Source organism: Mya arenaria, chromosome 14 (assembly GCF_026914265.1).
Source record: "Mya arenaria isolate MELC-2E11 chromosome 14, ASM2691426v1".
Taxonomy (NCBI): Eukaryota; Metazoa; Mollusca; class Bivalvia; order Myida; family Myidae; genus Mya; species Mya arenaria.
In genome coordinates, this window is record NC_069135.1 from 9,841,449 (window position 1) to 9,856,545 (window position 15,097).

Below are 15,097 nucleotides of genomic sequence, written 5' to 3' on the forward strand. Positions count from 1 at the left end.
GTCAGACACTGTTCTCAAAGCATTCAGGTGAAACAAAATATAAATTGATATTAATATTCAACATATAACTAATTTTTTTTATCTACTTGATTCATTTCTCTTTTATATTGGTTACAATCATACGCTATATTGTTAATGATAGTATTGTATTATGTACTGCACCTTTGTATATTATGTACTGCACCTTTGCAAATTTTAAATGTAAACCTTTGCCTGTTGTGTGACAGTGGATGTAAGATATGTATTGATATACTAGAGCTTGGAACTATTTTTGTTGCAACAAGAGTGTTTGTGATATGATTAATGTATGGTGGTCTGTAAGCTTTTAGTTTAATAAATCTCATACTTGCTTCTTTCGTATACATATTGAATCTCCTATCGACGCGTTGAAAACTTGGCAGCAAAGAAATATTGTTATCGGTTAAACCTGCCTAGGATGCCATCATGTGTATGTTCTGTTATTTTGCTTTCGAAAGCAACCAACCTTAAATGACAAAAATATCCATTAAAACACTGCTTTCGACCACACCTAGACGTGAGGCGTCTTAAGATGCTTTGATTAAAGTCGAATTGTGAAATTGATGGTTCTCACCAAGCGGGAACCGAACGAATCGGCAGCAGGACCGTTTACATTTTCAATGGTCGAGTGCCGGTCCTCCCGTTCATTTATTGGGCAACGTCACCTGAGATCATTCTTAACCAATGTTCTTTTCGTGTCCGGCCCCTTGTTATAAAAGGTTAAAATTGTATACCATGGTCTACGTTTAAGGACGAAGTATAAATTCAGGGCAGTGAATCTAGAAATATAATCATCAGCAATTGGCAGGTGTATGTGGTATTGTGTGGCCGGTGTGGTTCGTATTCCATGAACGATATATGTTGTTCAGGTCAAGTCAACATTTGATTATTATCGGGTATTATGTAACATTTAAAACATAAGCTGTTTTACCGATATACCGCCCTGTTCATTGACGATAATTAAAAAAAGAAATATTGAATATGTTGTATTCGTGTATGTTCGTATATTGTATAATATCCCTGCACAATAACTTATCACGCAAATGTATCACTTCTGTACTGGATCTTGACCAGCCTTTATACAATGTCAAGGTGCATTGAGGATATCATATTAAATGGCTATTATCAATGACTGGGACTTGCTCGACATACCTTTATCGTTTTATCATTATTTTGTTTAGGTATTACACAATAGTCGGAGAAACAAAATCATTTTCATTGGACATAGTCTAAACTCAATGACAATAAAACATGCTGCATTCAAATGCGATTTCCAAGGGAAAACGTTCTGATCAAAAACGTATATATAAAAAACGCGCCGAATTGAAACCCACTGAAATGACAGTGCACTGTACCATTGATTTGCTAACTTTAGAAAATTGAAAAATTATTTAAAACCATTTTATAAACTGTTTTCACTGACAACAAACTACATCAAGCGAAATGCACTCATATAAAATATCAGCGTAACGTGCCAAATGCGCCCCGACCGTTCCTCGTCGGAAATGTAGCCACCTTGAAAGAAGAAAAGATGTTTGTAAAACATGTATACTCCCAAATGGCAGGACATTAGTCATTTCGATTTAAGAGTTTTCGATGTAATTTAAGGTTATGACCTTTATTTTTAGGATAGCAGGAATAGTAATAAATCAGTTCTAAGTGTTGTCATAGGAGTTGATGGGTTATAGTTCATAACCATGTATGTATTGAACACAGAGCAGTGGATTAGTTAATAGGTACTTTAAAGTATAGATATAAGAATATGGACAATACAGATGAAACAAATGTACAGATAGTTGCATAAAGGTCAATTGAAGCGTGAACCAATTTGTTTTGAACAAGTTTGAGTACCGTATGTCCACGCCCTCTTTAGTTTGGTTGGTTAAGATTTTTAAGTTCAAGGTCACTGCGACCTTCAAATACTGACCTTAAAATCAATATAGGGCATTAGCAGGTCAAGAATATCCATCTTTTGAAGTTCAAAGACTGAAGGGCGAGATATACTCTAGCTATCAATCGGACCCCTTTTTGCGTTCAATGTCACCGCGAATGTTACCCAGCGACCTCAATGTTACTATGTGTCTAATGTTAATCTTGACCAACTTTTCAAGCACGTTTTAGGAACATACGGCCAATCATACTCTAGTAATACAGGTCATCTGTAGGTCATTACTAACCTCAATGAGATATTCGGCTAGCGCACTTGCTTCTTACCTAGAAGACTCAGTTTCGATTTTCGGCATGGGCGCATGTGGGTTGGGTTTGTGGTCACCAAACCTGACAAAACGGTTTCCTTTAGGTTCTCCGGTTTTCCTAACGACACAATACCTCGCTCTCGCGTTACATTGTGCTAACGAAAGTGATACTCATGATGTAGAATTGTTACACAATCTTGTAATATATAGTTTAAACTTTTACATCAACAGGGGCCAATCTGATCATAACCAATCTCCCTACAATGTGTTACGATGACTAACCGTGCTCTAGAAATCATTTTGGCATTCTGCGACCATGACCATTGATCTTCTGACCTAAAAAATAAATCGATGTATCAGCTGAGCATGGCCAACTCCATAAATAGTTTCAGGAACATAGAGCGTAGCAAACTATAGCTTTCAATCGGCCAGCTTTTGTGTTCAATATCACTGTGACCTACGACCTACTGACCGCAAAACTAATAGGGGACGACATGTTGTCATGACCAACCTCTTTACCAAGTTTAGGACCGTAATGTCAAAGATACTGTAGCTATTAGATACAAGCTTTTAAGTTCATGGTCACCGCGACAGTGATCGTTGACCTATTGTTAGACATAGGTAATATAACGTTGGCAGGCTTATCATTCAATAAAAAAGTAATCTTTCTTAAATACAGGGATGACTTTACAGTATTTTTTCTATCATGTGATAAGAATATAGTTCAATCATAAATCAAACAATATGCAAAGTTTTATCTCTTTCTGTCATATTCAGGTGCCTAAAGTTATATACCTGGATTTCACTTTGCCAGCTCATCACAGGTAGTGGATTGGCTGGAGGTGTTGAAAATTAAACGGTTATTGCTAGCTTGGAGTACAATATCAGACACAACATGGATATAATATTTTGATTACTACTTTGCATCAGTGTTACAAATTTTATTTTTAAATTTGGGTAAGGATATTGAATCTCATCAAACGAACTATATTATTCATATTGAAAAAAACTACGTTGACTTCACATAATATTTGTAACGGGATACTTCTTTTTCATTGCAGTCTAGGAGAGTTATTGAAACTCATCCAACGATCAATATTTCCTGTTGAAAAAAACAACAACACATTGACATATTTGTCACTGGATATGTCTGTTCAATACTTCCTTTTGGAAAGAAACACGTTGACTTGACATAATATTTGTAACTTGAAGCTTCTGTTTAAATGCCGCCTAGGTTATTGCAAGTTATAGCTGTTCACGGTCTGATGACACTTAAGAAATGAATACATTAAATGCATTCAACGGATAACTCGCAGTGGGTAGAGGTTGCGAAGAAGTAGGTAACAAGATGTGTTATATAAAATTAAAAGTAGTGCGTACCATTTTGTTAGTTTTATTTTTGTTCAAAGGGTTTAACTCAGAACGAACAACGAGCACATCGGAGAACCAAACCAATGGGAATAATTCATATTCGAAGAGCGACGATGAAATACCATCTGTGTTCGAACAAATCGTTAAATGGAATCAAAGACATAATGGATCGATAAGAACTAGTGCAGAACAATTTAGTGAAAAGGTTGAAAACATGTTTAAAAACTACATATCATATCTTCCACCTTTTATGGGAAGCTATAACTACATATTTTGGTTAAATATATCAATTGTTTCGAAAGAATTAATCGAGATAGATGAAGTAGAGGAACGATTGTCTGTCGTGATGGAGTTCATGTATAAGTGGAAGGATGAACGACTTGCATGGGAATCTGAAACATTGACAAATGACAGTAAACGTTTTTATTATTTGCCAATTGATGAAAGTAAGATTTGGACTCCTACCGTGGAGATTTCTAATCAGCATCATTCTAAAACGCAAGACGATGGAAAAAAGAGCAACGTAAGTTATATCGACTTTTATGATGATTCGTTTTCAAAATGGTATTTTACGAGAAAAAAAAGAATACGAGAGATGCATTTTACTTCAAATTAAATTGAACCATTTCCAATTTCTAGAAATATTGCTTATTTTAGACACTCTTTTCAAATGTTGGTGGTCGTCAGAAGCGAAGCGGACCCTCGTTTTAAGTTATCGGTTTATAGGTCCGTGATAATACTTAACATGTGAAGGATGAAATACATTTGAATAATTCTATCTTTGATGTACAGATCCTTTTGATGCACGCAATGTATAACTTAAGTTTGAGAAAATAAGTCAACGCTGCCTAACACCAGCGGTTTTTTTTCTACGGATAATGAAGCCACAAGGCCGGAATAATGATATATATATATATATCATGCGCTTCCTGTCTGGATAGAAAATTCCAACCCGAGGGCACGCGCGTAAGACAGTTACAAGGTTGACCAGGGCTTGTCGAATTACCGGCCACGCAGTGTTCCCGAGGGTCGGATTTTTCGAACTGCACCTAAAAATCTTGATTGATTGTTTTCATGTTTTCATACATACTTAAAAGGCCTAGTTTGAGACTCCCCCCCCCCCAAAAAAAAAAAATGAAAAATAAAAAAATAAAATAAAATAAAAAATAACGTCTTCAGTACACAACTTCTGTGTATTGCTCATTATCTTAATTGCCTTGTGCTGCTTATCAGATCTCTGATCTAAGTGTCCAACTGTGCAGTTATAGAGGTTTTATTATAAAAATAGACAATACATATTCTCTTTTTGTTTGTTTTTTTTCAAATGATAATAATATTATTATTATCGCGCCTTTGAATAATATTCAGAGTTATGTTATATATAATAGCCCATTAATCTGATTAACCAGGATGCTTCACATAGCATGGATATAACAATGGCCATGTATTTAAAATGGATTAATATATATATATATATATATATATATATATATATATATATATATATATATATATATATATATATATATATATATATATATATATATATATATATATATATATATTAAATATCTATTTAAAACCATATCACTTTTATTTCTTGATTATTTATTTCCAATTAGTTTAATTAATTTATTAGATATGCATATTGTTTATATGTATTAGTGAGACAATAAAATTATCTACTCGAAAAGTGTCAACCCTACATGGCCCTGAGCCAATAAACAAATACACATGAAATGGCCCCTACTGTGACACCAGCGCAATAAAGAGGAGATGCACAGCAGGGGATTATCATGCCAAACATTCCTTAAACTAGTTTAAGGAATGTTTGGCATGACCATTCACTGCTGTACGTTCCTTGTTTATAGCACGGGCGTCACAACAGGTTTACAATTCCGGTGTATTTGTTATTGGCTCATGGCCAATTAGAGTTGACACTTCTGGAATAAATCATCTCATTGTCTAGCTTATACATATACAAATATGCATATCTAATGTATTTATTAATTTGACCGATGGAAAGCAAATAATAAGCAAATAAGAGTTATAAGTGTATTAATAGTTATATAACAGATATATTTCATTTCACGCCAAACACATGGTCACCATTGTTGTTTTTTTCCAAATTATAAAGCACCATGGACAAGTCATTATAATGTGTTATTGTATATAAAATATAGCATTACACATATTCTTATTCTAAAGCATTGTAAAATAGTAAAAAAGTAAACAAAAACCTATTAGTTCATTTCCATAATTAAACATCCAGAACTGCACAGCGGGAAACTCAGATCTAAGATCTGATGGACAGCAGACGGCTAAAAGATAAAGGTCTATTCACATAGTTATGTATTATACACAATTTTTATTTATTTATTGATTTTTTATGGGGCGGGGGAAGGTGGGGGCACTTGTAAAAGGCTTTAATTAGGCATTTTACTTTTATGTTTATCAAAGTCAACGCATGTTTGTACATTTCACCAAAAAGGCGCTTGTGACCTTGTTCATTGAACTCATAATGCGTATAAATTTTAGATCACTGATGACGTCAAATAGATTCTCTTGATATCGATGTAAAAGAAAGACCTTTCCGGTTTGCGAGACCTCTATTTTATAGTCTACCCAAATCGTTACCATATTTGCAATTTTACTGCATTTGTTTTATTCCAGAGCGTTCTTTATGTGTTCATGGAAGGCTCGATAATTTGGTCACACACCAAACGTTTCAACACAATGTGCAACATCGACACAACGTACTTCCCGTTTGATAGACAAATATGTCGTGTGCATTTTTTTGCACCAATTCCATACTTGAATTCTGCATTAAACTTCAGCCACGAAGTATTGAATAATAGACTGGACAATGGAAATTGGAGATTGATTGACACAAGAGTTTATCAGAGTTATAGCTATTATAATTTAATTTATCATATGACGGTCGAGTTCATATTTGAACGCAAACCATTTGCTCCTATTCTTATCCTGATTATTCCTGTGTTTATGCTCGTGTCCCTTGCACCTTTGGTGTTCCTTCTCCCTAAAGATGGAGGAGACAGGCTTGGACTCGCTCTAACAGTATTACTTGCGGTATCAGTATACATGACTTTGGTCGCAGACAATCTTCCATCCTCATCTGATCCTGTACCGTACATCACCATCGTCTTTTTTACCTGGTACGTATCCAGTGCCGTGATTGTTGTACTCATATTGCTGAATGCAAAGCTTTATAACAAACGCAACAATAAGACGATCCCAAGGTTTCTACAGCGATTGGTTCTTATAAGCAGGCGATGCTCCTGTCTGGAAGATGACGATAATGAACATCCTGAAAACAATCAAACGTGTATTGATGAAAGTGAAGCCCCCTTAGCTGAAAAGAAAACTGAGGCCAACGATTCAACTGAATACCACTCAACTAGAACCATCACTTGGCAGCATGTTAGTTTGTGTTTAGATAAATGGTTCGTTATAATGTTTTATTGCATTAAACTACTGTTTGCAATCATCACTTTTATCACACTTTACCATGGGGACAAACACAAAACCGATACTGAGGAAACTCATTTCGATAAAACGGCAAATCCTTATAGCTACGGTGATATCAATGACTTATTGATAGATTTGAATTGAAGAGATATTCATAAATTCAGCAAAACGTAAACCTTCTTTATGCTATGACAATCTTCTACGGCTTCTACGGCCCAGAAGAAATGAAAAATGCAGCGTTAAGAGACTCCTCTTATGTTTTATCTGCTGCTCATTTTAGTTTCCAATAATAGTTCGATAAAATTCAAAATAAACGAATGTTTAAATATAACGTATGTATCAGTATACTGTTATATTACACAAATGATGGAGTACATGTTAATAAACAGTTAGATAATACTGCTATAACGTTTTTAACGTGGGATATTTGTTTTAAATTATTTATCATTCTTTTGTTGACACATGTTTAGTGTACTAACATTTTATTTCATGAAAATATCTCAGTTTTGATAACACTAATTGTACAAAACATTGTAAACGAACAGTTCAACTAGGTATTAAAAAAAACTGTGATTAAACTATGAAAGTGAAACACTGAAACAACTACAAAAGACGAGGTTGAATCTAATATTAACATAAAATCAAAATAAACTTGCTTAAATGAGCAAATACAATGTAACGTATGTATCATAGGAACCTTCACTTAATACTTAAATGAAGTGCATATGTTATGAATCGCCAATAATTCATTCCTATGTCATGAAAATCTTCACATTAGCTCATCAATACTGTTGAAATGTTTTAAACGTGCAGAGTTGCACATGGTAAGCCATAGCTAACAGTCACATTTGGTGGTAACGTATGTATTATTATGTAAGTCACTCTATCAGTTTACATGAAAACATGTCCTATATCTTCTCTGCTTCTTCTGTGGAAAGTCTGAACAGTCTTTCCGATTTCCCGGAAGGAGAAAGAGACTGTACACGGCAAATTATGTCATTTGATTCAATCCAGATACGGTCTTCATACTGTGGCCATTTGTTCATTTCCTTCGCGCGTGTCATAAAATTGATTTCTAACTCAGCGTTGTCAATATCATTATCAACGACCTGGCCGATGTACCATTTGCTCTCGTATAATGCAGCAACAAAGTCGCCCACTTTAACAGCAGGAACTGTTTCTTCATTTTGAACTGCTTTTTCAGATTGGTCTGTTTCTACAGTTGTTTGCCTTACCCCTACTGTGGTTTTGGTCTCTGGTCCATTATCTTTCGTGACACAATCTATGGCATTGTCCTCGTTATCATTCTTCGTATGATCATGCGGTTGTATGTGTGAATATTTGTTTTGCCATGTGGAACAGTAATTGCCTGAGAGACAAATATGACAATAACATGATGTTTCCCTTGTCATTATTATGTTTGCTTCTTTGGACATACCGACTGCATGCATTTTCATGGTCCCTTTCACTGGTTTTGCAGTGATTAATCCCATTGCATTTTGTTTTTTCTGTGTCTCTGTCTTTGAAACATATATGAATTTGACATCTTTCATGCTTGACATTATCCCCCATTTGAAGAATTCTTCAGCGTCTTGTATGACAGTGTGTCCTTGTTTTATGGCACCGTCTGCGATATGCTTGACTGTGCCGCCTAATCCGTCACAGGGGCCCTTCCCATGGCCTACCTCAAAGTAGTTCCACCTTGCCCCTGACTGGTATATGCTTAGATGGTTTACTATGGTGTAAACAATGAACCTATTTCTGTATTGGCTTGATAGGGAACCTGTCCAATAATGAATGGTAGTCAAGTTCGGTTTCATCAATTTAAGTAATGGCATCAATTGGTCAAAGAAAGCACACACTGTGCTTGCTGAGTGGGACATCTCATCACTGACAACGATGAAACTCTGATGTTTGAGTTAACCAGAAGCCTTGTAGTAAGCCACTATTGGATGTAGTGTAACAGTTGCTTGGTTCCAATAGGCTGTTTGAACCTCATTCAGTGATCGGCAGGCAAAATTTTCTGCGAAATCCATTTGAAGCATGATTTCGTCATCACCTAGGTTTTCCTTGAGAGTTCTAACTTGCTTGTACTGTTCATTGACACGTGAAACGTGATCAACAAATGCCTTTAGCCGCTGTTTCATGTCCTGTCTGAATGTATTGCAATCAATGTTTTGTTCGATCACTTTCATTCTCATCTTGCCTTCGCTCTCAACCTTTTTCCAGGTTTTAAAATTGACATTTTCTGGCAAATTCTCGAGAATATTATCTAATTCATCTTGTCGGGCAATAAGGTGTTCTGGATTTTGTCCAATTTTGATACCAAGTTTACGGAGGGACTGGATATTTAAAGCCATATTTTGATGATGGACACAATGGCATGTATTTCTTGATATGAAAGATGTGAGCAAAATATTCTTTGGGCGCAGACGTTGAAATGTTGTTTTAGATAGTTTTGTTCCAGGGTTTTCTGACAAGAACTTGTCATACAGATTCCCAACATAATCTGTCAAAACTCTTGTTTGCTGCTTTTCTCCTGACTCTGTCTTCTTAGCATCGGCCTTTCCTGGTTGGGAACGGCTGTTATCATCCCGACTTAGAAACTCGATTACCTGACTTTTCAGATTTCTCGCTATGCACAGACGACTTTTACTGTGCGTGATATTGACCAAATTTTTGTTCATCACTTTAGCCAATGATTTTCTAGACAGACCTGTCTGTCGCTGTATTTGATTCAGAAACCTATATTTTCTTGCTATTCTACCGGATACAATACAGTGCAGCCCTTGTCGCCTCTTTGCTAATGTTGATTCTCGTGCTGATTTAATTTCAGACATGACAGTGTTACTTAACAATAATTTTCTTCTAATAGCTTGTTTGCTTTTATGTGTAAGTTTCAAACTTTGGAGGTCTGCTTCTGTCTGTTTCTTTGGTGTACTATTCACAGTTGTATTGTGTTTCACTTCATTTAGTCTCTTGCTTATGCGTGATATCTTGCGATTCCGGACTTTAAGTTTCTTTCTCAGACTCTCATTCAATTCCTTAAGTTGTCTTACTTTCTTGTTAGACCTTGCAAGCGCTCTGGCTTTCACTGTTTTTATACCCCTTGACTTATTACTATATGTTGGTAACCTAACGATACGTCGACTTGGTTCTTGTAGCTCTTGTTGTGTTCCTTCAGGAGTACCGCTTTCGTATCCACTAGTTTCGTTCCCTTGAGATAAACCATCTTGTTGTTGTTGTTGTTGTTTAAGCATTCTGGAAAATCGGTTCCTTAATTTGTTTTTTGAGTTTCTTTCAACCCCTTTTCTCTCTGATAGTGTGAATGCAGGTTTATAGTAACCGCGCTGTCGAACCTTTTCTTTCTCTAAAAACGCTGACCCTTTAGCCTTTTGTCTCTCTCTATACGCCTTTTGTATTTCACTCCTTGATTTCGCCATTCTGAAAGACCAATATAAAAGTAACGTAAGTATCGATACATACGTTACCAACATGTTTGGCCAAAAGTTCCGCCTGTAAACCTTTCTTTGAACGTTTTACTTATTCTAATATGATGTCAGCAGGTTTAATAAAAATATTAAAACTAGGTGTGTGATAAAGAAATGCAAACAATTAGAAAAATTGGCTCGATCTGTCAATATTGTACTTCACATATTTCTGTACAAACTACTATCAATGAAACAATCAAATTTAATTAAATTATAATCAATGACGTATGTTTTTTCATCACTACTGCATATATGAATATGTATATGCAATTAGTATTACTAAAAATAAAATAAATCACAATTTTATTACTTATATCAGTGCTTTAACATAATGATACATACGTTACTACTGGTCACGTATGTATCACTATATTGTCATCCTTAGCTCCCCTTTCCTCTAAGCTTTAGACTCCACGTGAGTTTAAATCATAAAATATCATTGTTTTCACATTTAAAAGACAGTTTTTATATAAACTAAATATTAAAAACAACAAAATAGTTCATACCTGCAAATCAGCCTCTCTGCTTCAAATTATGTTAAGACAAGAAACGTCCGAAAAACATACAGCTAGTAAATATGACCTTCCATATTTAAATCATGGCGGTTTACAAACTTCAAATCGGGTAAAGCTAGGTGATATTATGTTTATCGATTGTTTCGAATTAGTTTCGAATTATTTGGTAAGTATCGGTAACGTATGTATTATTTTATCATTCAGTAACGTATGTATTATAATTGTTCAAACCATTGAATTGCTTGTACAAAATCGGTTCCATATATTTTTGACATATTAAGACCTAATTAAATCAAATTGAATTATATTTGGTATGCTAGAAAGAAATTAAATACTGAATTTATAGTGTATTCTTACTGCCTTTAGATAACTGAATGACGTACTGTATTTTGTGGTAACGTATGTACTGATATGCTGTCGTCACGTTTTAACAACCTTTTACAATGAGAATTATATAATGTATCAAAGATTTCTGATTTTGATAACAATGGAAATGTTGGTTTCTTTTGAAAACTGAGTTTAAACGTGTTTTATATGCATTTTTTAACTGTTGCTTAATGTCAGAAGATTAAAAATCACAACTGGCGTCAGTAACGTAGGTATCGTTTTGGTGCAATTATATATAATAATAATAGATATAAAAATAATATTTAATTACCAGCAAACTGATATAAACAACATTAGTTCTCCAGTAACTGGCCTATGGTCCCCTACATGTGTGACTTGTGTTATCAACACTGTAGACCTGTAGTAACCTTAGAGACACCAGAACACCTGTTTGGGCCCTATAAATGAATTTAAAAATTTTAATATCGTAATAAAAACAATCTATTAAAGTCAAATGTGATTTTTACGCATTTAAGCTGATTTTTGCCGACTTTTTGTTTTTATAATTTCAATTCTAACATGTTGTAATAATGTTATCTATTTCTACGAAATGTTCACGTGGTGTTATATCTTCCAACATTTATGTTATCGATATGATGATAATGTTTAAAACCATCGTATCCAATTTTAATGGAGTACAGAATTTTTAAATTAAGATAGTACTATCAACATTTAAACTTCCTTTTACTTTATTTTTCCCCCATTTTATTACACATAGTGATATCACGGAATTCGTTAAATCAGTGAATATTAAAGATATCAGCTTAAACCGTCAGCACTTTATTTAACATAGCACATTTGGAAAATGCAAAAAAACTGAAAAAGTAATTTTTCATGTTCACATTTGTTGCCAAACTTTAGTGTCACATTGAAATAAAATCAAATGGGTTTTGTACAGTCATAATAACCATATATACAAATTCATAAATTCATTCAACTATATGTAACTCATTATTAGCTGTAAAGTTGTAATACATATATACATAACCGATATTTAGGCGTTATTGGAATTCTGAAAATTCATCGACCTTCCTTCCTCTGACATTATTTATATTGTAATATCATATTTTGTATATAAACGCCTTAAAAAACGTCCAAATACATAATACAGTCAGACACTGTTCTCAAAACATTCAGGTGAAACAAAATATAAATTTATATTAATATTCAACATATAACTATTTTTTTTTATCTACTTGATTCATTTCTCTTTTATATTGGTTACAATCATACGCTACATTGTTAATGATAGTATTGTATTATGTACTGCACCTTTGTTTATTATGTACTGCACCTTTGCAAATTTTAAATGTAAACATTTGCCTGTTGTGTGACAGTGGATGTAAGATATGTATTGATATACTAGAGCTTGGAACTATTTTTGTTGCAACAAGAGTGTTTGTGATATGATTAATGTATGGTGGTCTGTAAGCTTTTAGTTTAATAAATTTCATACTTGCTTCTTTCGTATACATATTGAATCTCCTATCGACGCGTTGAAAACTTGGCAGCAAAGAAATATTGTTATCGGTTAAACCTGCCTAGGATGCCATCATGTGTATGTTCTGTTATTTTGCTTTCGAAAGCAACCAACCTTCAATGACAAGAACATCCATTAAAACCCTGTTTCCGACCACACCTAGACGTGAGGCGTCTTAAGATGCTTTGATTAAAGTCGGATTAAGTCAAGACTAATTGTGAAATTGACGGTTCTAACCAGGCGGAACCGAACGAATCGGTAGCAGGACTGTTTACATTTTCAATGGTCGAGTGCAGTTTTGCGGTCATGTTGTTCGTCCAATGTTCTTTATACACCAGGCAGTACCCCCAGTTATGTTAGATAGATGTATTATCATATACGGTTTATTGTTTCCAGTTGTAGAGTTCCCAGAGTACACAAAAATAGCTCAATTACAGGTATCTTGCTAAGTTATAGTACACTGAAACAACAATCATTTAATAGTTTGCTTTGACTATTGCCGGCCAGCTCACATAAAAAACATCGACCGCAAGTGTTTTTTCATTTCCCGACGGTCGAGTTTGTTTTCATTGTGAAAGTAAAAAGACCTACATATATTTACACGATGGTGCGCGAGTGTGTGGTACTGTGTTAAAGGTGATACCGGAGTGCCCAGCAATAAAACCAAAGTAAGACTAGAGAGGGTATCGCACCCGGGATTTTTAATTGTGACCTTATGTTCAACACCTTTCATAAAACAACGAATATGTAATAAGTCGATCGTGCACCTTGTGCTATTTATTACACGAATGCGAAACAGTGGCTTCAGCTCTTTAAGGGGCCAATGACACGTCCGAGCTAGAACAAAGGCGGGGACATTATTATAAAGAAGTAATTATGACTCGTCGCTTTACCTAATATTACGATTATGAGTGATTACATGAGAAATCGCGTAATTCAGTGTCATATAAATATGAGTAATCTTAACACGTACTTCGATTAATTTGTAAACATTCTGTTTATGGAGTAATGACAACGATTCCCCTATCAAACACATGCATGTAAACAAACGTATAAAGAAGAAAAAAGTATTATCGAGTGCTTTTATTTTGCAGAGAATGAAAACTGTCTGTTAACCGGAACAGCATGTTTATATTCTTTTTTCTAGGTTGAGCTGGAGCCAAGTTTTAGAGAGCTTGAATTAAAACGTGAAGGCTGAGCCAATATGCTGTACCCTAATGCACTCAACTTGGCATGTGTGGAATACTTGAAGTTCTGTATTTTATAACTAGTATTAAGATATCATTGTAATCTTTAAAATATCCATAAAGTTTTGAGTATTAAATGCAATTCATCTTTAAATGGGCGGAGCAATCACAAAAATGTCGTTGTTATTTTTAACTCTTATCAAATTCCAAACTAAATTAAATGTAGTAGGTCAATGGAAAGTGTGTCATTTAAAAAACAACAACGAAAACCCGGTAAGATGTGTGATATTTTCACTCAACAAGTGTTGTTTTTTTACGAGAAATGCTAGAAATGCTATTGCCAGTGTACTGGCTATATCTATTTCTTTGATTTATTTTCATTTTGAAATGTATCCCCAACGTACAAAATACCGGTGGTTACCTATTACCGGTGTAATCCGAAAAGTCCGAATATCTAGGTCATGAAGAGCACTTCCGGTATTCTTTGTTTACAATATTTCTTCATATATCTCAATATGAAACTTTCAATAAATATTTAGTTCCTAAGGGTGAAAAACACATTTATTATATCAAAATTCATTGGAAACATATTTTTTGAACTTTTTCTTTTCATATCTGTTACAATGAATGAATAAATTTTGAATAATTCACAAAGAAATTTTGACAGTTGGCATCCATCTTGTTAATTACGTCATCTCTGAGCATGTGCTTTTGGGGAGCACTGCTACTTGACTAAACTTCTGACTTTTTAATGTTGAATGAAGATGCCAATGTTGAACTCCAGAAATGGTGGTGGGATCCTTTGATACGGCTAAAATAACATTGTTTTGGTAAAAATGGGGAAAATATAAGCATAATTTATTTATTGTTAACTTTTTTCCATACTTATTTATCTAACTATTTTATCTACATTCTCATGAATGGCACTGTATTGCTATATTTAATAAATGTAAAGAGGTCTATG

At 34.3% G+C, this 15,097-nt stretch overlaps 1 protein-coding gene across 1 annotated transcript; it reads left to right on the forward strand.

The window, feature by feature from the left end:
• The first annotated feature begins 3,124 nt into the window (after positions 1-3,124).
• On the forward strand, positions 3,125-12,926 carry LOC128218191 (acetylcholine receptor subunit alpha-1-B-like). The gene is made up of 2 exons (XM_052925778.1): positions 3,125-4,107; positions 6,258-12,926. The coding sequence occupies exons 1-2, from the start codon at positions 3,562-3,564 to the stop codon at positions 7,215-7,217; spliced, it is 1,506 nt and encodes a 501-aa protein (XP_052781738.1). The 5' UTR covers positions 3,125-3,561; the 3' UTR covers positions 7,218-12,926.
• The last annotated feature ends 2,171 nt before the right edge of the window (positions 12,927-15,097 follow it).